We start from the raw sequence: 25651 nt of genomic DNA, 5'->3' as shown, positions 1-25651 counted from the left end.
TGGTCGTTTAAATTTAATTAATCGAGTTTTATCGTGATTTATCTGTAAACTAAACAAATAGTTTCCATGTAAATAATTTGACAACAAATGCTTGCCATAGAATTTTTAGCCGAATTGTATTTTACTTAAAATTGTACGTTAAAAAATTTGCAAAAGATTCGATAGCGTTGTATCCTATAAGCCACCGATGTAGACTACGTAATATGCAACAGGTTTCTATCTTTAAAGTTCTTTGTTATCTTGCGATATGGTAATAGTATATCGTGAATGGAAATTTCTGTCAATCGTTTAAGCGTTTTTGCATCTTAACAAGTCTAAATCTATTCTATTCATTTTTACACGTTTCGTTCAATAAAGATATAAGTTCAAAGGGAACAATTTAATTTATTTGCAGAAATTTAAGATACTTATGTCTCTAAAGGATAAGCTTAAAAGATATTTTAATTTCGATTTTACGAACGAAAGACAGGAAGAGATGCAGAATGGTACTTGCGTTTATGCTTATCTAAGGGATTTCATTAATTTGACGACTCGAGTCGTAAGCCAGGACGTTTAAACGCGTTTGAGAATTGCATTCCTAGACGATGCTTGTTGCTTCGAAACTAGGAAGCCTTTTGCGGAATCATTGTCCACGATGAAGTTCGTTTGATGTGAAGCCGTAGGGAACGCGAGTAATCATGTGCCTCTTTTCGCTGGCTCAATTCATGAGACGAGCAGACGGCAATCAGTGTGATGAGTGATAACAATAACAATTACTACGTGTAGTCTGTGGTAAAAAGAGAGAAACTGGGCCATTGACGGTGCACGTGGGTGGAATGGCATTTTATAACGTAGAAACGAAAGTGCAGCTTATTTGCTGTTATTTAAGCTATGAATTTTACGGTATGTATCGAATTGTAAGAAATAGGAGAGAGAAAAGGAAAGAAAGGGAAAGAGTTTTCTGATCATTATATTTTGGAGAAACTGTTATCAAGTAGCATAGTTGAAACAACATTTTTTTAGCATTAATTATTGAGAGTCACAGAAGTTTGCAAAGATATAATATAGCACATTAAGAAAATGAGCGGTGGTTGCTTATTATAGTTATTTACAGGATACATTCTATTTTATTATACACAAATAGATGGTTATAATGATTTCAATGAATTTAGTAGCTTATTTCGTATAAAATGACTCAACAGTGCATCTAAATCCACATATTAAGTACGTAAGATTTTGCACCGAAGAGTCTTTAATTTAAAGATAAGTACACTGTTTAAGAATCGATAAATATTCATTTACAATAGAGTAGTAGATCTAAATTAATACTTAAGAAATTTGATAAATGTTATCTGTCAGGATAAAAGATAAATGTTACATGTCAGGACTGTCAGGACAAAATAATAAATCACACGAATAGAAAAACATAATAAGATACGTAAAGACTAAATAGAAGTAGAGATTCATAATCTGAGAGAAGTAGAGAGTTATAAATATGTTTCAGTCAATGGCAAATAATTATCACAGTGGTATTGTATTAACGAAATGGAACTAGAATTTCAAAAAACGGTGAAACTTCAATGGCACTTGATATTCTTGAATGGTTCGTATCTGTATTCGCTTTTAGATTCATTTCCTCTGCTTAACGTCGCTTAACGGCATTTCATTTCTTGCTTTACACACGAGGTAAATGCTTGCAAACGCTTATGACGTTGTTGAGACTGTAAAATAAAACCAAGCATAGATAAACAGTTATTTGTTAATTGCTACAAGCACAGTGACTATTGCAGAAATTAACAACCAAAGGACTTGTAACAAGAAGGACACTCCTATGACTTTTCACCTATTTTCATTCAGAAAAGTGAAAGAATATTTCTTCGATACATATTAATTTCTTTAAACAAAATATTCACCGTGTTACACAATTGTCGTGAATGAATCTACATATGTATATTCATACTGCGGTACAGTTGTATCTAATTATATTATGAACTTGTGAATCTCATAACGGTAATTGCTTTTACAAGAGTAGCTAATTCTCATTCTACGAGTTGAATATGATTTGGCATACATTATTTTTCATAATATCGATTTCATTGTGTTGTGAATCTTGGTTACGACTATTATTGTCAGAGAATGTGTTACTTTCTAAAAAATAGACAAATTTGACGTCGCTTTTCGTCATAAGCCCCTCGATTATTATAAACATGCAAATTATGTTCCTACTATTTCGCTGCCTTTAAAATTGTCTTTTACGTTGTTAACAAAGTTTGCATTTAATTTTTTTAACAGTAATGTATGCGAGGCATTTATTGCCAAGTACAATATGTTTAAAAATGGAGGTAACTAGTTTTTCAATCGATACCTTGAAACCTCTGTGTAGGCGATCTTTCATTATCGCTATAAATTCCTTGTAGGATAACTGGCCATCTCCATCCTCGTCAAAAAGTGCAAAGACAGTGTCGATAATACGATCGCTAAGTACACTGCCTGTACAAATTTTCACAGCACGTTGGAATTCGTCTGAAAAGAGAAACGCAGTAATATACGTTTAACGATAATATATACCTAAATTTCTTTCACAATGAATATATCTTGAAACCTTTTGATATTGGGTGATCCGCCAGAGTGTACATTCGCATAGCAATTGAAAAGTCGTCGAGGTTGTTCAAAAATTGATAAAAACGACAAAATTCCTCGAATGTAATACTGATTTGAAGATGCGAGTTTAATATTAGTCTATCCACATATTTATCGTATCTGTAACAATAGAATATATACATAAATTTAGCCATTTGAAATGTAAGAAAATTAAAGAAGTAATTTAAGAAAATGAATCAACCACCGGTACAAATAGAAGAAATCCATACTAGGCATTTAATGCTATATTTTATCAGTTCTACTAAATGAAATTTGTACGAATTTCCAAAATTCACAATTACTTTCAACTTTTCTTTTGCACGTGTAACGAGATCAAATTTTAGAAAGTACACTTCTACGAACGACCTTCTATTTATTTGAAGCAACACGTGTGAGAACAAAATCGGAAAAAGGAAGACGTACTCGTCGGCATCGAGATGCGTATATCGTAGCAAAATTTTCGCAAAATCTATCTCGGAGATAGCGTCACGGCCTTTACTGAATTCGTGAAATTCGAGCTCTAGAACTTCTTGCTGCAGGTTTTCCATGAAACATTTGAAATTTTCGTATTTCAGCTCGTTGGTTCCATCTTTCCCAAAGAAGTGTACCATCAGAGTGGTATCGATTGGATGTCGTCGTTGCAAGCCCTGAAAATAATATTATCATAGTCAGTAGCGTCTAATTTCTAATAGTGTCTTACACAACGAACTTTTTTATAATTTTGTTTATCTTCATGTTTTTTTGTTTCACGATTCGACAAATCCTTTTCGATCATCTCTTATTCGTAAGTAGTATTCCTTTGTAAAAACTTCTTAAAGTACAATGATTTGCAATTATCGCTTCCAAAAAGCTTTTGCGTTTTTGAAACAAAATATATATATATATATAAAAAAAAAAAAAAAATGAGAAAAATATCAAAAGAAAAAAATATGAAGATATATTTAGTTTGAGTGTTTATCGTTAGTTATTTCGAATATTATATCGTATATTACTTGATCATCGTCGATATATTGAACTTGAATTGCTTCAAGAGTCGTTTGCCTCTCTTTCGGAAGATCTAAGTTTCTTTTGAACTCGGTACCGTGACGTCCTCTCCAAGCGTGGCTGAAAACTTTTTCCATCTGTAGGAAGGAAAGAAAAAGATATTGAAATTTCTGTTTTTAAAACTTGTTTTTAAGATCTGCTTTATAATTGATCGTAAAGCCTTGGGAGAAGAGTGTTATATACGTATGCAGGTATGTAATTTCGTTATATCGTTCCAGCTGAAATCAACGTTTACTTACCAAAGATTTACATTGGAATAATGGTTTAACAATTAGGATAACATATATTTTAGCGAACACAAATGAAAGTATTCTACAAGACGTTCTATCTTATCTGCCTTTTTAACTTATTATTTCTTAGTTATTAAATTTAACCCGAATGTAGCTGAATTTTGAGATTTAGGTATCCAAGAAACGATTAACTATCGTAACTTGTTCAATGTTGCAGTTAAAGCCGCCAATTCTTAATTTTATCTGCAAATCGCATCAACGTTTCGACCATACAAGTTGTATTAATAGAAACTTTGTGATTTTATCATAATTTTAACGAAGAATATTATTAACAAAGTATCCCCACTTACATTTAGAAGTTCTCTGTTGGTAATTTTTAATAGGCATATTCATAAACAGAACCTAAATTTTAAACAAAGATTAAATTATGTAATTTTTGTGTTACGAACTCAACATCTCACAATCGTCACATAATTCAGTTTATTGTTAAATTATCAAATATATATTAAGAAGGATTTTATTTATTAAAATTATAATGCAAGTCCAGCAGGAAAATTCAAATTCAAATTCACTCTGACAGTAGTTAAACAGATAATCACGTGCATCTGCATAACTTAATAACTTACGTAGGAATTCGAGACAATCTGATTTTTGTCATTGCTCTCTCGGGTGTTACGAAGTTTTGGTTCATAAACGAAATCTTCGCTCGGTGGCATTATACGTTTCAACTGATGAATACATCAAAAAGAGATATTGAAACATATCTGTAATAGGCGCTTGCTTCGAATAAAAAATAAAAAGATGGATTAAGAAGTAACGTAACAACAAAGCAGAATCACGAATGAAAGTATAAATAAAAATAGCACGATAAAAAGAGATTAGGAACAAACGACGAATACAAATACATAAAGCGTCGAAACGTAAAACAAACGAACGGAGTGGAGTTACTTGACAATTTACTTAACTTAAATAAAAAATAATGTAATAATGGAAATAATTAGTAATTAATTCAACTCATGCATTCAAAATTAACCGATAACAAAGCATGCAAAATTTTGTTTAGTTCGCTGATAACAAAATATGAAGTTATTTCGATTAGTTTTGTTCTTGTGAATTATATTATCGTTTACGTTATTTAGAAAAGAATGTTAGACATCCGTAGGAGAGCGAATTAATAATATTATCAAGCAGGTTTGTTAGATGTCAAAGGCGCAGGACGTTATTCGAGTTACGATTGCAAGCGCGCATAATGAGTCGCGCGATGATAATCAAGATTGCGAATACCGGCTTGATTTGCTCTTTCATGAACATGTTAAAACTCACTGCACGTTTTGTTTCAACGTCGAGATGCCGATCCTTCAGGTTACCGCCGAGCAATCGTCGAATCTGTGAAAATTACAAACGCATCCGTGCAAATTGGCAAATTCTGCTCTTGGTCGCATACTACGACCTTCTTCGTCTTCTAGATCGTGTGATTTTTCTTCGTTTCTGAGAACCCGCAATTTATTTTCGTAACGAGATCATTGATCGGATTGCCGCGAGTTTCTTCTCGTTGTATACTTAAATCGAACATGTTAAATCTACATATAGCATTCGATATATTTATCTTGCTTTCTTATTTTCTATTTCGTACGTTTATTCGATTTGACGAAAAATATAAAAATCGTAATTTTAAGATGAATTAGAAATTTAGAATAAATCTTTCATTCTATATAATTATCGTATTTGTTGCTGCCTATGTACTTGTAATTGAAAGTTAAAACGTTTCCGATCTCCATCTGTATCGATCATTTACAATTTTCAAAAATTTTCTCTACGGAATTTTCTGATTGCTTCGTCTTAAAATCTCTGCTTCAACTTAAATTCGAACGAATAATTTAGTTTAAGGTAATACGAGTACGATTTAATGTTGTTACAGTAAAAGGAGTAAACGTCGATCGTACATCGTGTCACGTTGATTTAATTTATGAACAAGTTATCGTCGAATATTTTCTGTCTGTCTGTCTGTCTGTGAATCGTGAATTACGTGTTTATCGGAAAATTGCACTGGAAATATTGCAGAGGCATACCGAAAGAAACGTGTAACTTAAAAAGCTTACTTTGAACGTGCACTATTTAACTGGCTTTAAATTTAGCTTGCTTTATTAAGAACTGAAATTTTATCTCTACCGAAAAATATTTAATCAAATCAAATTTGAAACATTTTTATAGGACAAGTACAAATGCGATAAAAAATCATGATAATTTATATAGCAGACTCGCGCAAGAAATGTGCAACTTGGCAAAGAATTATCTTACCACGAGAAATTCCGTTTTATCCACACGTTCGTTTCCATCCGTATCGAACATATTGAACGCGATTCGGAAACCGGACGTAGGTTCTGCAATAAGAATCTTTGTTACGTCTTATTGAAAATACAGAATAATGAAAATTCATGAGAAACACGTATGTTATTAAAAATTGTACGACGATACTTACTGATTAGGATCGATAAGAGGAAGAGATACTCCGTGTAAGATATAATTCCTACGTGAACAAAGGAAAGAATTATTATTACGTGTACATACGTATCGTAAATCATTATTATAACATGATACGATAAAGGAAAGTTTCGATAGTTTACATATCGCGTTATCGCTTTGAATAGTCGATATTTCTATGATTTATTTCATTTTAACGATCAAATTTCCATAAAATAATCGATCATAGAAAATCTACTCGAAAACACACCATGCACAACTAGCATCAGCACTAAAAATCAGTCATTAATCATTACACAAAAGTCCTAATCCCCGGTCTAATTGATTTTCAGTCATTAGCTAATCTCCACGTTCGAATCTCATTCGGTTAAAATGACTTTTCGATCGTTAAATCGGTTCGAACGTATACGAGGCGAAAGAAGTCGGTCTGGTCTATCGGAAAGAAGCCGGGCCCCCAAGAGGGATTCGTACCCATTTAAGAATAAATCCATTTATGGGAAAATGATGTATCGCGCGCGGACGGCCGGGTCTCTTCGTTTTGTTTACGGCGACACGACACAACGATAAAGTGCCGTACTAATTTCCACGATAATCGCGTTAACTCGTAATCTAAGCGTAACAGGTTGCCCTGAACCATGGTGGAGAAGAGGTAGCTGCGAACGGCATTAGATACGCCCCATAACGTTCTAGGCATTCCTCGGAACATCCCTTTTCTTGGTTTAAAGAAACGCCAAATAACTCAGGCTTTTAACGTCTCGCAGCGAGAAATACTACTTCCAAAGTTAAATTTTGATCTTCCAGTCAGACAGAACGCATCATCCTCGAAGCGTGTTTTCAGCTTTGTGCCGAACGATCGTGGAATCGATTTTATGTGCCATAAGCACTCCATAAAACGTTTTCACGACTACGAAAGCCGGAGGAAAGTTTACGAAGCGGAAAATGAAGAAAGTGAGTGGAAGGAAACGGTCGACGCCGAAGCTCCTCACACTCGACGTTCACGATCCATTTCTCTTTTTATCGTCGTCGAATTGGAAATTTCCGATTAAAAGTCCTGCACGAATGAAGCTATTACAGAGGCGAGTACAGTCGGCGAACATCAGAAAAACTCTAAATAAAAGCTGACGCTTACAGCGCACTGTCTTTCTCGTTGCATTGTTCTAGAAAGAGAAATTCCGTTTGGTGAAATTGATCTTTTCCTGGAAATGATCGTCGATTCTCGAAAGAAGAATTTTTCGCAGGCTATCGATGTTTGAAGAAACTTTTCGAACCGTTTATTCGATAAAATTGCTCCGTTGATGCGTATCTTCTTTTCCCAGAATTTGTGCTTTCCATGCGATTCGATAACGGTGAATTATGTAAATTTCTTATGCAGGCAAACCAAATAAAAAATAAACACTCCATAAACCGTTCGCCTTTGCAACGTAACCTCCATTTAGATCGATAGATCTCTGTCAAATTTCTATTCTCTACTTTCATTTGGATTGACAACGAAAAATATTACGCTGTTATTCTTCACGTAATTCCACACTCGTTTACGCACACTCGATAAAGTTTCTTACATACTTATTATCGGCATTCTCTCTTAGTTACTGTTCGCACGTATCATACAGTTCGTTTATCATACATATCATACATATCGTTTCTTCGAAACTACGTTTCTACGAAGTAAATAAAGTGCCTTAAAAGCGAGACTCGTAGTTGCGTAAGCAACTTTCGCATTGTATCTTCATTCATACGGTTTCACAACTCGTTGTCTATGAGCAGAAAAAGAGTATACGTTTCTTCGCTGCTTAGCGCTACACACGCTTCGTGTATACTACTTTTGCGCCACTTCATTCATAAAATTCCACGATTCATTCCGATACCATGTACTACATACTTGGTGCGCGTTCGCGCAATAAGAAGGTATTCCGTTTAGTCACGCGTCGAAATGGTTTCGAACAGCGAACGAACCGATATCGGTAAGGCGATGTAGACGAGCGAGTTTTGTCGCGCGAGTGGTTCACAAGCGTTTTAGCATGAAATTATATGGGAAATACACGAGGCGCGAGCGATTTCGTATAAATTTGTATACATTATATGGGTATCTACATGTGTATCTAGAAGCAGTAGGACACCTGTGTATCTCGTACGAAATGTAGCACATGTAAAAGTAGTGGGTCGGAAAAATGATAAAAAAGTAAGGAGTTAAGGATTTACGAAAAGTTTGAAGCAAAACTGAAAATGAACGGCCAATTACTCGTTATATCGGTAGGCCTCGATATTCAATGCGATCACTTTTTAACGTTGCTTTAGCGCGTAATTAGCATAATTGTAGCATGTTTAAGACAGTTATTCGTGCTGTATGTTTTATATTTTATTTATTTATATTATATTTTAATAAATGCATGTCCGCGATAAATGTCTCGTAATTTCTCTGTACATTTTCAGATTGCTTCCATATTTCAAATTTTTGATTAACTTGAAGTTTTACATTAACCTTTCAAACAACGACGACGCTGTAGTACCGACAAAATTCCCAAAAATGTCGTATATCGCACGCGATATGTTAATAAATGTTTTCTATAATAAGTCGACGAAACAGATTAGGTCAGAGGCCTCGTATATTAGCCTATAAAATTCTGGGCTTACTAACACCGTGTTGGTAACACGTGAGCAACCATCGCATCGCGATGGTATGGAAGAAAAAAGAGAAAGTGGGATACACAGAGAGCGAGGGAACTCGTTTATTAGAGAGAAGTGTGAAACTGGCTCCATACGTGATTATTTGCATTTCCATTAGCGCGACAAACGTGCGGTGAACGCACAAAAAGGCAGGAAGAGGCTCGAACCAGCTGCACCAGGGACTCGTTAACGACGCGACGCAGCCCTGTTATTTCGATCGTTGCGAGTCGCAAGGGTGGCGGGATTAATTGCTGTACCGATCTCCGAGCCACGAAACTCGAGAACCTTGCAAGAGAGCAACTTCGAAATTTTTCACACGGGACGCGTCGAACCTAAATCGTTCGTGTCAAATTTTCAATTTCTTCGTGACTTTTCCACGCGAGCCGCACCTAATAACCAACCGAGTCGATTAAATGTAAAATCGCGCAAATTGGTCTTTCCTCTTTAACACGATATCATCGATAATAATATCGTATTTTCCCGTCTATCGCACAATAAGTCAGCACCATTCGGAAAAATACGATATCTCGATCTTTTTGCTGGTTTTATATAACTCGCAGACTGACAATGAGAAGAAGTATCTTAATATGGAATAGTCGAAAAATGGATACCTACGATCTGGTAGGTTTGAAAATATAAAAACCTTTTGAAAATACACGATAGATCCGTAATGTCTTTTAAGAAACAAAAAGAGCATATAAATCCGAATGAATTTAATATTTACCGCAAGCTAAAATACATTCGGTCGCATATATACGAATGTTTCTATTCTCTAGAAATATTTCCATGCTTGAGAAACAGTCTCGAGGTTCGAAAGACACGTTCGTCGCCCGCTTCTGTACACAAACTAACGTCGTTAAAATTTCTTTCCCTCTAAGCAAGTGTAAAAATCAGAAGCGGTATTTTTTGACTGCTCACCTTTGTCCCGGAGGTTTCTGAACATATGTGGATTTCCATGACGTAGCGAGGGGACGCTGTTTCTCATCACATCCAGCTCCTTGTCAGTTAACACGCGTCTCTTCAGTCTTGCTGAAATATCACCGAAATTTATTTATTTATATTATCGATCGAGGCGCCGCGATTTCACCGCACTGTCGTTGCCAGTTTGCGCAAGGCTAAAGTGCATTAAAGAACCGTGACAGAAACGTACGAACGACGTATAAATTCGGATGCTTAGAACGTTTGTTCTATTCGTAGACCGTAGAGCGACATACGTAGTCGATGAATTTTTTATTTTTCGAGTTCTACAATTTTTATGTTCGATTCTCTCGGCTCAAATCTAATCTAAATTTTTTTAAATCAAAGAGAAATAATTAGCCTTTAACTCGTTAAAAAGATAGTATACACATACCTACAACACGTACAAAGCAGTATTTTGATTATTTAAATATTTAATTTCAAACAAATGTTAGATTATCGCGATAGTTAACAGCGATTGTTAACGGTATTGATCGATAACAAGTTATTTTTCAGCAGTTCGTTTCCGATCTAGCAAGTTATCACTTATAGCCTTTGCGAATTTATTTGATACTCACGTCTGGGTTCAGATTCGACGACACTGTCGAGGAAATCTTGAGGCGTCATATACAGTTGCCCGTCATATTCCACCGATGCAAATTTTATAAATCTTTGTTCCCTCATCGTCAACTTTACTACCTTCTCGTGCTCCTTCTGCGTGACAGAATAAAAAAGAAAAATAAACATCGATTTACGATCTTTGGCCTCTTCGCCTCACTTGCGACTACAAAATGTATTGTCGAATATGACACAATTTCCATTCGTGCTACCGCGACTACTTACTTGGCAAGTTGCGCGACTAGTCGCAAGTGGAAAAAAGGCCTTCGAGCTGTGCGCGTCGAATTTTTGCTTTTATTCTTGCATTTCTATAATTTAATACCATCTGGCGCTGTTTATAGATCTTTTATACGAGCATAACATTTTATATTTATTTATACGAATATAATTTTTCAATGCATACGGACACGCGTATATTTTCCCGTTAAATCTTTGCGCCATATCGGCGACCTTGTTCGAAAGAACCTATTCATAGGTTCCAGCTCGCAAGTGTCGTTAAGCTCTCTTCTTTGGCATTTGGCGTAATGGTCTCTTTTTACGATATCTTTCTATTTATGCACACACACGCGTATACAATATTTGACAGTTCGTTGATTTCATGAAATTTCAATCGATTTATTTTAATTTATTAAATCATGAAATCGTTTATAAAATCACACAATTCGATCGAACTTTGCTCATACAATACGACAGGTACTTGAACGTTAAATATACAAATATCTACTCGAGTTCGTACTTCACTGCACCGCAGCAGTGCGACACGCAATAGCTAAAATTACATATTTCTGTAGCTGGTACGGTCAAACGTTATCAGCGAACTATCGAAGAATAAGAATAATTTCCATTTTTAGGTTATTCCTATCATATTTACCTGCGAAAGGAACAACATTTTTTGGCAACTACTTATTTAGAAAGAATTATTACAGAATTCAGGAGTTCGCTTATCACTGAATCTGCCCCAAAAATCTATCGTCATTCCTGTTACTTCGCAATTGTAATCGTAAAAATACTCGGGGAAAATCGTTGATTCTAAAATGATCGTTTACGTCCTCGTTTTGCTTTCGAAATAATTGATTAGAAGATTGATCGGTATGCAATCGGAATAAAAGAATTTCTTTCTACCGCATTTCTTGAAACGTTTAACATCACGCTGGGGACGAATGCGCAAGACATGTCGTGAAATTCACACATCTTCCGTATCCCTACGATCTGTAATCTCGCGATTAAACCCATCGTGCAATATATATAAAACATCGATAGAATTCAACACTTACGATGTATAAGCATTTTTCATTTCAGCCCGCTGTCTTTGAAGCGATAGTTTACTACTTACGCAAACAGGTAATTGTATAATTTAGAATATCCTTAAATCGCGTATCGTTTAACAAAAAACTGAAATTCGCAAGTTTATTGCATCACTTATTGCACATAAATCAATTGTCTACAGTATACCTACATGTAATCTATGCAATACTTCTTTGTTCAGATTAATAGCTTTGATATTGCAAACGTTACTTGGACAGCTTAAAGATTATAGACTTAACTCTACGGATACAAGAAGGCAGTTCTAATCTTAAAATATGTATGAAATACGTTGCGATCCTCGTGTCATACGACGATATTGCTTCAGAGAAAAGATCATCTACCGCCCACACCGATTCTGAATTTATTTGCATAATACACTATTATTCGATAGCCTTACAAATCGTCAAATTACATACAAAATAAAAGTATCTGCGTCTAATTCCAAATTAGAATTGCACGTTTGTACGCATACCACGTGCGATAGAAAATACGATAATTATCTGAGTATTTATTTTTAAGCGTCTATCCGATATTCGTTGTACAAATAAAATGAATAAATCTCGACTCTGAGATATCGGAATTATTTTGATATCCTCGTAAATATATTATCAGAGACGAAATATTTACAAATAAAATAAGCCAACTTCCATCCTGCCAAGTATACCATCGTGCCGAAATCCATACTGTTAAATATTCTTCTTCGAATAAAAGAAATTCCACGCTGTACAATACCACGTCGAAACAGAGTGCGATTTTACCCATAAATACCGTACTTCGTTTTCTAGCTACACGTAGCAAATTCCAATATGCCAGGGACCACAAATGGGTCTCCGCTTCAGCACGATTCCATTGTTGCTCGCGAGAGCCACTAGAGGTTAACAAACTATCGATACGCGGTTGGAACACGACTATGAAAGATTGTCGAATTTCTAAAAGGGCGAGGCCCTTTTGTTGGCTTGCTTCGTGGGAGCCTGTACGCCCACTTAGTGGCCGGTTACACTCCTCCCAGCTATCTGCTTACCTACGTTCAGGCAATATGCGTATTTCGCGACGTAAGCTGCAGTTAAGCCTTAAAGGTTATGCACACAATTCTCGTGTAACGACGTGAATTTGCGATCTCACCGGTGCAGATTGAATCGTTCATTCTGTAGACGCGAAATTGCTGGAACGCGGCGACCCGGCGACGCGGCGCCCCGTTCCAAGAGTCAAGTTTCAGGACAACTGATTATGAGTTATTGTCAGCATCCATTCAATCTCTACAACCTTTTCCTTCTTTTCCTTTTGATCGCACCAGTCGTACAAGAGTTAAACAGCGTCTTTTGCACGTATAAGTTACTCGTTGCTTAGAAATTACGAGCTTAATAGTAAGAAATTGGCTGTATTATTCTTTGTAATTTACGTTGTTACGTGTTGACTATGCACGTGTTCTAATATATCGTTATTCGTTTCTATTCAAAGAACATTCGCTTCGTCGTTGCATCTCGAACTATACCGCGCACCATATAGTTTACCGCACGTACCGTTCTGCGAACACGTTCCTCTGCGATTTAAAAGCAGAATATCAACACGGTACCTTGGTTCGTATCGATATCATTACATCACACGTTTGTCATTATTCGCATGAAACGGATCCTTGGCTTATTTATAGGCGAGCTGCTCGAAGGATGTTTGGCCGACGCTCTCGTTTTTCGTTGCATTTCCATAAGCGTGAATCTCGGTCCGACCGTAAATCAGCCTCTTTTTCTGCGACAAATCGTTTTTACAATGGTTCGTACTCGTGATAGTAGCTTCCCGTTACCGATCGAGATTATCTGGCGAAGTAACTCGAAGATTCATGCGTACATGCAAGCAGTTTATTCTTCTATTTTTTCTTTTTTTTTTTTTCTGTTAAAAGGCACACCCATTAAGTGTGAATTTATAGAAATAAAAATGGCATCGTTAATTCAGCCGTCTGTTACGTCTGGTTCGTGAGTAGCGTTCGTTTTCCTACATGTATGTAAATCTGATAATCGTATTTTCAATAAAATCATTTTATTGCTATGTGCCCGGTATCCCGCTTATAATTATTCGTATAATTACGCGACCCAGGGAAAGTAACGATTATACGTTCCGTACGAAATGCGTGTATTAATTTTTACTGTTTCGCCCAACGAGATTTATAGTTATAGCCAGCGTACGTGTATAATAGTGCGGTTATCGATGGCAATTTCAGCAAATAAACAATAAAAGAAAATGCATATCTCTGTGTCCATTTGGTCGTTCCTTTTAGAGTTTGTATGCAAGTGTCTGAAAGATACGTGGTTTCTATTTATTTTTTTCTTCTTAATAACAACCTTCGATTTCGATGGCTTTGAAATACGTTGGCTCACGGAAGTATTCGAACGTTCGTAGACACCTTTCGCGAGTATATTACGTCAGCTATACGAAACATCATCGGTTCTGTGACGAGAACCGACCGTCGCGATTACGACGATCGAATTTGAAACAAAGTCAAAAATGTGGTGGAAAAAGGTATTTGCACACCGTTGCATCATATCGTAACCTTTTTATGATATTTATTTACACGATTGAAATATTCTGGGCACATCTGAATCATTGTTACGCACAGGGGATGACTCGATTATACGCTGGAGGAGATAGATACACACGTGCGATCTCGTTCGTTAATTCTGATTGTAAGCATGGAAAAATATTGACATATTCGACTATATAGTGATGTAAGTTTTCCACTAAAACTGCAAATATTGGTTTGGGTTGCTCTCAGCGAATCGTATGGCGCTGTTGAGAATGCTAATATTTTCTGACGTTTAATATGTTTCCATAAACCTCTTACTGCTTCAAGAACCATCGCGCTGTCTATAAACCGTTAAACTTCAAAAACCATTACGCAACTGAAGTTTACTTCCTCGAGACAGCTGGTATCTACCGCTACGATAACTTTTCAAGGAAATCCAACCAACAGCACGGTACCCTTTGCGATTGTTCTATAAATGGCACTAATTGATCTTTGAAATTCCTAATTAGCAACACCGCTTTGAAAAGACCAAAGTTATACAAGGAAGAATGGTAGAAAATGTTTCGCGCATCTCTAAACTGTTATCAAGGCGTCGCACTATCGTCTCGACAGATCCAAGAGTTTTCGATTACGTTATATCAAAATACTATACAAAGCACGGCATCGTATACATGTTTGTACGCGTACTTTTACAATTGAAAATTTTGCTAAAAACACGTAGATGTTTGATTCTAAAAAACAAACAACGAGACACTTTTCAGATCGGTTGGAGAAGTATTCGGAGCGTAATTGAATCTGAAAATAGCTTCCCGGTAGAAAGTCAAGGTACGATTTAAGTACGATTATATCTCTATTTCGTTTTATCTGCGATATTCGCGTTTTCCACGACCGTCGGCCGAAAGGCGAAAAGTCAGTGTCTTCGCGCGCACGAGTGTTTCTAAATTCGTATCTTTAAAGCGTGTTAATCCCTGGTCAAGGTCAATGATGGGACGAAGTCGTCGGCAGAGCTCGAAAATTCTTACGAAATAACCTTTGCTCCAGCGTATCCAGGGACACGATCTCACAATTCCTCGTTCAGGAATACACGAGCGACAGAGGAAGCTGAAATCATGGGGGAAAGATATTTCCGCGAGAATGAATTTACGCTACAACACACCCATAAATCGACTCCTTTTCTTTTCCGTGGTTAATGCGCGCGGCACCGCCGATTTATGGGATACCAAACGCCGTTAGGTCTAATCTTCTCGTTAGAGACGAGGCCGAAAAGCACCGAAGGTGCCGGCGCCCCTTTGTACAAATTGCTACCGAATGAACCAGAGGCCAGGGACCACCGTAGTACCACGTCGTTTTGGAAATTGGGTCTGTTGTAACGTGGCCAGGTAAATGAAATTCTTCGTCTGTTTTTATTCGGCCCCACCAACAACCGTTTGAAAAACGAAACATCTATCTTCTTGTCGTGTCTTGTTCCAGTCGATTCTCCGACTCGCGTTTGAATTTCACTAGATTTTATTCCGTGGGTCACCATGTGAAAGTGAGTCTGCCCGATCGTGATCTTATCTGCTAGCGATTTATCGGAATCTATGGAATCGCGGTATTGTTCGGTTGTAATAATAAATTTGTACACGCGTATTCGTTAGTTACAACTATCTTAAAGGTTAAATTCGCGGGCCAGTGCGTAGGATAAATAGGAGATCACGCGCTATACGGCGGGTTGAAAAGTGAATTACGCTCGTAGTAGTAGTAAATCAAAATTTCGCCAATTTCAATGTAGTCACGTACTTTGTTTCTTAGAAGTTTCGTTCCTTTAGATTCCTGATCAATTAAGTCGTAACTTAACTTCCTTAAAATTAATAATTGTAATTATAAACGTACAACGCTATGTTACGGGAAATAGCAGCGGATTAAGTAGAAAATAATAAGATACCAATGGATAGTTGACGTTTAAATTTATGACTTCTTCGATAGACGATCTTACAACTTCCATGTACTTACATTCTTAGATTCGTTTCATACTGTATTAACGATGATCGTAATAGCGCGATCGTGATAATCGTATTACGCGCACAATCTTTCGTATAACGTGCGAAATCTTAATATTTTCAAATTTAAGCAACGAATTCGATCTTTCCTCGCAGCAGATAAACGAAACGATGGACCATTTTGTATTTGTCTGTCGTATGTGGACGATTACGTGTCATATAAAAACGTTGTACAAGACGTGTATTATACTGTAACGGTTAAATATCTAAAACTTCCGTAAAAGGAGCAGTTGATGTTAATCGTAGTTGGAGTAGAAACGCATTTATCGAGTATTTTGATCGACAACAAAAAGAAGTAGTTTCTACTTAAATGTACGTTTAATACATCCGTGGAAAAGCACGTGATTCTAGTATTCGAGCATAATAAATCTAAAGCGTGATTTCAATTTAATAAAAGCACGCAAAGAATCGAATTTCTATTTTACACCGACGTACTATAGACAAGTTCGTTGGGTCATCTCGAAATCATCTCTGGTTTTTATTACAAAAATAGCGGCACGTGTAAAAAACTAATCGAAGTCTGCGGAAAGAGAAAAATAACATCTCGTAAATCATCGATTACCGATCCCCATTTACTCTAAACCCTGCCGCTTATCCCAGAGATGAAAGTTACGAGATTAGATCCGCCAGCGCAAAGAGAGGCAGCAAGAAACCAAACGATACCCAGTAACGAGGTACACATCGATATTTACAGGCTTTCGCGCGCGCTAATTTTCCTAGATCGTTTGGCGTAAACGTGCGCGAAAGAACATTCTGATTTATAAATGTTTTTATTCGAGTTTATGATTGTCCACCTTGTCCACCGACCTAACGAGCAACGGCGACGGCTGTCAGGAAGCGAAGAAACGAGCGCAACAAGAAGAACATTGATCGCTCGAATCTTAAAGCGATGGATCCTCGACCACGGGGGAGCTTCGAATTAGCTATGTACACAGTGGTATCACCTATCACTGTTATTAACCCAATTTTTCACCGAGGCAACCGGTTCTTCGCGTTTTCCTGGAATCAAATATAACGTCCGTCTTGTTCGGGCGTTGAACGATGATTACGCCGACGCCGCTACCAGAACGAGACGCGGTGTTAATTTAACCCGAGATCACGCTCGGCCCGATCAATATTCCGGCCAAGTTGGTTCGTATCTTCGTAGATGCGTGATGCCGCGTTAACTAACGTCTGTTGGCACGTCCTTGCGTGTCTACCGGATCCAAGGGGTGTTAGGCTGGCATGTTAGCGGCCCAGGGTAATGACAGGCGCGGTGAACATTATGCTAAGTGCGAGGCATCCGACTGTCCTTTTTTTTTTACTCTTCCGTGGACCCTGAACGTCCTCTTTTTTCGACATGTTGCTGCCAGTGTGGTGTGATTAAGGCCCGTTTCATCTGCACCCGTAAACGATCCCCTCTTTATCCTCACCCTTGCCCCTTCTCCATCGGTTGACCTCATCTCCGCTTCACCGTTCGCCTTCCTCGGTTGTTATAGTTTTCAATAAAGGAGGAGGAACACGCGACCAGAATCGCTATTTTGCAGCAACAATTTTGTGCGAATCGCCTAAGGCAGCATTTCCTGTAAGAGCGTCTAGAACGTAGATTACGCGTTCGGTTCATTCGGTTAGACGCAACGCGCCTATATACCGCGTACGTTCTACAAGCTTGAAACGCGTCTTCGTTATTGGCCAAAAGCTTGGACACGCGTACCAGCGTGCAAAGTGTTCTCAAATTTTCACGCAATTTCATTCTTTAATTTCGATATTCACCGATACTTGACCACGCAACGCGTACTCTTTCTTTTCTCGCATTTTCCTTGGCTTTTTTCCTCGTTTACCTTATTTATACTATTCGAACTTACGTTATTTCAGTAATGGTGTTTCTCGTGACACCTTTTATTCAGAGTTATTACGTGTATGTTCTTAATTGCTGTTTACAAGGCATTCGAGGTTCGATGTAGTTCGTATAGATCTTAATGGCGAATTAAGATACCTTTCGAAACTAGGTTAACTCTTCCTTAACTCCAGTTAACTCTTCCAGTTTCTTTTCAGACGAAGAGACAAAGACGATAACCACCGCTCTTGGCTAAAGTCTCGATCGACTCGTTCGAACGCGGATACGTCGCTAGTAGCGACAAAAACCGATTGACAGGTCGATGAGTGTTGGCATCGAAAAGCCTGTCGATAAAGTTCCGGCAACTAAAGTGGACAGCGAAATACTCGACGTCTCTCGAGTCTCGTATCGTTCTCTTCGTCTCGAGAATGTCGCGCAACAACTAGGGTGGCCGGCAACATCTACGGTCAAACGTTGACGCGGACGTTGAAAAGGAAAGTATACGCGACCGATCGCAAACCACGTGGATGGCAAACACCTGCCTACCATCGATGCAGCAACGCGCGCCGCTCGTCTCGGTGCATAATGCAACGGTGATTACGGATCTTACGGCGAAGCACGGTGGCATGGCGCCGAGATTGCAGCAGGAAATTGAAATCAGATAACAGACCAGCGCGTCCAACCAGTATCTTCTTCTCGCTGCGTATTTGCATACGCGTGTTTAGATATGAAAATTTCATTGTCGAATCCTACGCCTTTACCCCGGCGATTTTACTATCTACTTTTTGCTACGAGTATCGAGTACATAGTAGTTAATGACGATAATGATTGCATATCTCTATACCTATCAATTCGATATGGTTAAACTGATTTGCTTCTCGGCGGTGACGGTGTTTTCATTTTCCAACGAATGTGATACGAATATTTACGACGCGAGGCGAGGATTTGTGCTATCGATGATTCGCTCGAGCAGCCGAAGAATCCACAAGGATAAGATCACGATCATGATCATTATCAGATGTATACTTTGAGAAACATATTCGGAGAAATAAAAGCTGAACGAAGGTTTATATCGCGCGTTAAGCGTCGTAACGAGTATTTTATCTTGAATATTGATATATAATATATATTCTTACGTATCGTAATATATTTCTACGTGTTTGTTCGCATTCGAGTTTCTAATAATCGCTAGATTTCTATACACGTGTATGCATATTATATTATATGTGTATATGGAAAATTGAGATATATAGAATGTTAGAAAGCGGCGTTAATAAGCATAGCTTATTATAGAAGTATGAATTACAATTAAATAATGTTTGGCGGTAGCCCCTGAGTTATTTGTTTGCTTACCACTTGCTAAGTCAACTTTCTTTCTCGAAATAATTTAAAGCTATTTATTTTACTACAGTTATTTATATAACAAACCGAGCTATTTATGTTATTACAGCTATTTATATAACGATCTAAACTACGCACGATCGAAACTACATTTCATCGGATCATTTAAAGATACTTGGGTGAAAAAGGGCCCAAGAGAAATCTTTGATCAGCATCGATGTCTCGTAAAACGGTTCGCGGTTCACTGAATCACGCCTAGTAAACTAATGAACTTAGATTTATAGGCGCGTAAAGTCGACCGGTGGTCCAAACGATTCTAATCCTAGCAAGGTTTAAGTTAGTTTAATCGATCGCAAAGACACAGTTCCAAGAGTACGCGCAGTTTCGGTTCATGTTTAAACTCTATAAATCTAACGTTTATAAAATTACACGTCTCCTTACGAAATATTAATGGCTAACTACCGCTATTAATCAACATTTCTTATCCGAGAAAATTATATTTTTTATCCGGTACACAGGATAGAAAGTGGAACGTGAAATATCTTGAGATTCTTAAACGGTCTGCGATGAGATTGCCTTTATTACAGCCTCGCCCGTGAGAAACCAACGCGTTTATATCTTTACGATCATAATTTTATGGTTTCACGCTGAAAAGCCAATATCAACATTCACCTTTTAACGAATGTGTCTTTAATGCACTCTAAAATCCGCGTTAGAAAATTACGTTCCAACAAAATTTTTACGCGCCTCTTTAAATCATTTCTATCCGATTTATTCGTCCATTTTCTTCCACGGTTATTTTAATCGTTGCACCAGTTTCTACGATTTTTTCATTTCTATCGAATTTACCCCGTTACCTTCGTGTCGTAAATTTTCCAACGTTTAAGCCTAAAATATTCTTTATACGTCGTTTAATCTAAACGGAACGCTTGTTCGAACGATTTCGTCATTTGGTAATACATCCGATCCGAGGAGCTTCGACACGCTAGATAAGTTAAACGCGTTGGCGAAAGAAATTTATATTCAGGAACGAATTGATCCAGTGTTCGTCGGGGATGTTTCGTATCAACGAGATGTGCCATAAGAACAAAATTATCGCGCGGGACGTGTCTACGTCGTTGTTACAATTTATACGCGATATTTGAAAATCCTTCTTTCATACCTATCGTCAGTTTCATAGCACATTTATAACGTTCTAATATTCATGCGTATAAAATTCGAAGAAATTAGCTTTTAGCAATTGCCAATTGGAAAAATATACACGACCCGCTCTTAGAAGAATCTCTGCAGTCGCCTAATTCCTATATCAACGCATTTCCTTTATCCTTTTTATATCGAACTCTTGGGTTTTTTTTTCTGTAAACGTTATCATTTTGTTGTTTCGAAAGACGCGTGAAATTTCGTTCTCTTCTACGTTATTATTTACGTGCATATTCGTACGAGTGTCATCGGATGTGAATAGTTCGATATTGCGTTCGACTCACTTACAAATCCTTTAAGGAACGCAGCTCGCTTATCAATATCTCTTGGCGCCTCGTAAATTAGTACCGTGCTTCTATGCGAATCTTATTTTTAATTAACAGCACTTGAGGTAATTTTACGGAATGGGACTGGTAATAATCAATGCAGATATACGATCGGCAAAATACGGTATGATATCAAAATTAAGAGATTACGTCACGCGAGCTCGCGAGAAAATCAGGTTCACCTTCGCGAGCAAATACTCGGGTATCCATTACAACGCGAAGGCTCATAATGGTCCATCTGATAAACGAATTCCAATTATATGACCATATCAGCACAGATCTCGCGGAATTTCTCTTTATGGGGTTTAAGCTTCTATTTATGACTATTCTTCGATGTCGCTCGTTCGACCAAGAACAAGAAGATAACGCGTCTATAGGAGTTCAGTTCGATCTGATGTAGTTTCCAGCGAAAATACGCCACAAGTACTTGTTCTTTAGCGGACTTGCTATGCGGACTTGTTTCTACGTTTACGTGGAAGTTTGCGTTATTGTAACGCAATTCTAGTGCGCGTTTACACATTTACTGTAACTTGACGCGGCAGTCTCAGTGACAAATCTTTTCAATATCTTCGACATCGAGCAGCTGTTAACAGATTTAAGAAGATATCAGCTTTGCTGTTGTTGGTTTTACCGATTCGTAGTGTGTTAAGTTGCGTATTAAAACTATTTACGTAGGAAAGTAATGGAATCAATGGTGAATACAAATCGAGTTAGTTAGTAATCGGTAATTACAAATATTTATCGTGACTAATTGTATTAGGTGTATAAAAATATTAATCGTTGATCGTCGATCATCGATTGTCAGATATTAATTGAAATTTAATTTGATTAACCATTAACGATCAAAGCTATTTGATACCAAGTCTGATACGACGCATAAGTATTAATTTCACTGAAGAATTTTAATAGTTAATGGGTGATCATTAATTTCAATTAGCGATTAAGTAGGTACCTTCTTTTTTAACATTAACGATAAAAGATAATTGATAAATTCTAATATCGAAGAAACGATATTTCATATTCACCGATCTGTTATTTATATAATTTCCTATATTATTGACGTTATCATTATTGATAACTAATATATTTTCAATAATCTTCCCTTTCTCGACAAGGACTAACATTAAACTTTCCGGAGAATATTCCACGTACCTATAAATCAATTTGATCGTATGCGTATCTCTCAACCCTACGCTTCATCATCTACCCTACACTTGTCTCAAACAAATAGATAACAAAAGAAAGTGGATGAAAGAAAAAAAGAAAACACTAGAAACGAAGCATCCACCGTTACCTCTTTTTAATCGTGTTGTATTAGCAAGAAACACCAGGCCGCATTAAAATCTTCCTTTTCGTGTTTCAAAAACTTGGTAATTGGTTTTGACTCAGTAATCGACCTCTTAACAAATTGTACCTCATCCGACCGACTCTATCTTGCTTCTCATTATTCATCCTATCTTTTAATAATCAATTCCCTGCCAGCAGCAAGAAGCATAATCGTATCGAGATAGCTGCAGGGTAGAGGGATGGGAGGGGAGACGTACATAGCATAGCAAGGTTCGCGAATAATCGCGAGTTCCAGGTGTGTTTCGCGATACACGTTCGACAGCTTGCGAAGCTTTATCGTTCGAAAATCATGATTTACGCCCGTATTGACTTTTAATTCCGGACGAGTTCCTCGAAACCGTATAAATCCTATGCAGTAGCCGCGTATTATCGTCGAATCACCATTGGCTAATCGAACCAGATGGAAAACGAGCATCAAATAGATCGCTAGCGGTATACGTGGCTACATAGATCGTTATTTAAGCCACAAATTGAGTTCTTAGATTCGATGTGGACGAACGACGCAACGTTGTTGCGATTGGATACTGGCGGGCAACTAGATAGCTCGTAAATCTATTTAGTCGTTGGTCATAAACACACATAATGTTTTTGACGATGGGATGTGAATATTTATGCTTGTATGGGAAATTTAAACGAGCACAAATGTACAGAACGTATGTAACGTGCAGAAATGTACGAAATATCCAAAGTGTCTTTCATACTGTTAGGTTGTTTGGAAAGTTGGAAAATTGTAAAAATAATTCGCGTAACACGCGATATATAGAGAGAGGGGGGGGGGGCAGCAAGAGAGAGATAGAGCTGTTAACGGTTTCATGACGAGCTGTCCAAGTATTATCATCATTCGGTTCGATGATACCGTTCGCGTGTTGGTTTCTCGCGTCTGCCGGAGCCATGTTCTGGATTATCACCAGATAGTATATCTATCGATCTGTATGTATCGCGATGCTGGAAACAGTCACAACCAGGATCGAGGATAAACGATGCGGTCGAATCTTGGACGATTGGAGCGATAACGGCTGCCAGTCTGTGGCGTTCGCAGGACGCTTGTTCGGGTCCGTGATTTGTGAGTGTGCAACCACGGATCGAGCACAGATCTTCCCAAGATTCGCACTTGTTCTGCTAGACCGAAGGACGATCCATGTCCACGAGAGAACATGTGGCGGGAAATGTGTTACATCGACGCGTAAACGGGTTGTCTTGTAGATCGCGAGATCTTGGTCGTTGTTCCGCTCAGATTTTGAACTTTGGATCTATACTTTGGGTTACCTAGGGTTTCGAATAGCGTTAAATTAGCTACAGGCTCGTATGATCGCTAGATTTGCATTTATAATGGCAGACGGTATTTGTCTCATTAAGCGGTAGACTTGGATAATAGAATTTATTTGTATGTTTTCGGCAAAAGTAAAGCTCTACTACAATGAATTTAAGAGAAACAAAATATGCGTTGCTGTACATGTTGGATCTCGCATATATCTATGAAATGAATCATAATAATAATAATATTAAATTAATTATTAAATTAATAATAAAAAATGAAATTGAAAATAGAAGATTATAAAATGTAGGCCGTTACCACTAGACTTCTATAGACTTCTAAAAACGTGTTTGACTACTTAGTGCTATCAAGTTGTGTCGATCGCGTTTTTGCTTTTACACGCGGAAAAGTACCGACTAGAAGTTTCTTGTAAACGCTAAGATTATATACTAATTGAACAGTAAATATGATAAAACATTGAATAGCGATATGAAAAAGTAATATTAGTGGCAATTCAGATGTCAATGTCATGTCAAGTGCTAATTCTGGCATTTTTTGACATTAAACATGCCTCTTCTTGTAGTTACAGCTGTATTTAATATGTACTGAACTTTTTTTTGAAATAACACTATCTGCATATACGAACCTATTTAATATTTTCCAAACTATCGAGTATTTATGTAAATCGTCGATATAACTTGCATAATCTCTTCAATTACAGTCGAAATATAAGAAAGTACGTATGTTAACGAAATTATATATGAATCTCTAACTACCGCAATTTTTCTTCATTAGAGATACAGAAACTTCTATACCTGCTATAAAGATCTTTACTCAAATTTGTTTATTCGTAAATAACGTCTCCTGTATTCCTTTCGTTAGAAATGAAACATGTTAAAAATAACTTTATTAAAATTCTATTTATCAAAATACGGTAAATATTTCCAAAATCGTATAAAATATTCGTATAAAAAATTTATTCAAATAAAGTTTTCTTCCTTCGCCTATTTTTGCATAATACGTATCTACATACGAACATATATTTCTATTCTAGTTTTCTCAGATTTTTATATCACCGTTTCCAGTAATTTATACTCGCTATTTACAAGAATTTACATAAGTATGTGTATTTAATTACAATATCTTTAAGATACTGTAAAAAGCAACATGTTAAGTAAATAGATCGAACATCGCATCGTGCAAACGATATTTGTATAGTTCGCTCCATTATAAACAGAATCGAATTCTAACCTATAACCTGTGACGGCTATAACCTCAAATGTCAGTAACGCCTTGCGTAATATTTCTTCCGGTCAAGGATCTTATCAATCACACAATAAAATTCAATCAAAGTGAATCTATTTTATTTGATGTCAGTGTCAAAACAATCATCGAGGAGTATCTAGAAGTAATATATCGAAGTCAAGTACAAAAACATTATCTATTCCTATAAACAAATTTCTTTCCATGCTACTTTCGCTGTTTAAATTGGCAACTTTTGTATTTCGAACAACGCGTGCATCGTTTAAAAAGCATATATTAATTGTACAAAATAATAAAACGAAAATGTGTGTTTACAAACCACTCGTATCTTGGCGTGTACCGCGTCAGGTCGGAAATATCTGTAACCGCAATAAAGCGTAATAGAAACTGTTGCAAACAATCCGGTGTTGAGACCCCATCTTTTCACTCCACTGTTACTATACCACGCATTGTAAGAACGTGTGACACCACAAAAATGCCGTACGAACGACGATCGTCGTGACAACCTCACTACGCTCGCCATGTTCTATGCAGAAGTGAAGAACGCGCGCATGCGCTGTGACCCTGTCGGCAAATTCAGTTGCGCGCATTACGAAATTGAGAATGTGTTTCCTAATGTTGAAGAATTTCT

The 25651-nt window shown here is 37.2% G+C and overlaps 1 protein-coding gene across 4 annotated transcripts; it reads right to left on the bottom strand.

The window, feature by feature from the left end:
- Nucleotides 1–933: 933 nt before the first annotated feature.
- LOC126871057 (calcium uptake protein 3, mitochondrial) lies at nt 934–25569 on the bottom strand. Of its 4 annotated transcripts, none has more exons than XM_050629421.1 (12): nt 25340–25569; nt 10574–10709; nt 9957–10067; nt 6373–6420; nt 6192–6274; nt 5217–5279; nt 4520–4621; nt 3612–3740; nt 3043–3266; nt 2582–2739; nt 2345–2502; nt 934–1700 (listed from the first exon to the last, which is right to left on the bottom strand). In XM_050629421.1, exons 1-12 carry the CDS (start codon nt 25541–25543, stop codon nt 1632–1634), a joined length of 1485 nt encoding a protein of 494 aa, XP_050485378.1. In that variant the 5' UTR covers nt 25544–25569; the 3' UTR covers nt 934–1631. The 4 variants fall into 4 exon arrangements, with proteins under 4 accessions (XP_050485378.1, XP_050485381.1, XP_050485379.1 ...); XM_050629424.1 differs by lacking the exon at nt 25340–25569 and adding an exon at nt 10839–14426; XM_050629422.1 differs by lacking the exon at nt 4520–4621.
- Nucleotides 25570–25651: the final 82 nt, after the last annotated feature.

Source organism: Bombus huntii, chromosome 11 (genome assembly GCF_024542735.1).
Source record: "Bombus huntii isolate Logan2020A chromosome 11, iyBomHunt1.1, whole genome shotgun sequence".
Lineage (NCBI taxonomy): Eukaryota > Metazoa > Arthropoda > Insecta > Hymenoptera > Apidae > Bombus > Bombus huntii.
The sequence above is the reverse complement of the archived record's forward strand: the minus strand, read 5'-3'. Positions and strand labels throughout refer to the sequence as shown.

Coding starts and splice junctions, on each gene's coding strand:
- LOC126871057 (XM_050629421.1), bottom strand. CDS start 25,543: ATGGCGAGCGTAGTGAGGTTGTCACGACGATCGTCGTTCGTACGGCAT. Junction 10,068..10,573: donor CGTCGAATCTGAACCCAGAC/GTGAGTATCAAA, acceptor GTGATATTTCAG/CAAGACTGAAGAGACGCGTG. Junction 3,267..3,611: donor AATATATCGACGATGATCAA/GTAATATACGAT, acceptor TATTATTTTCAG/GGCTTGCAACGACGACATCC.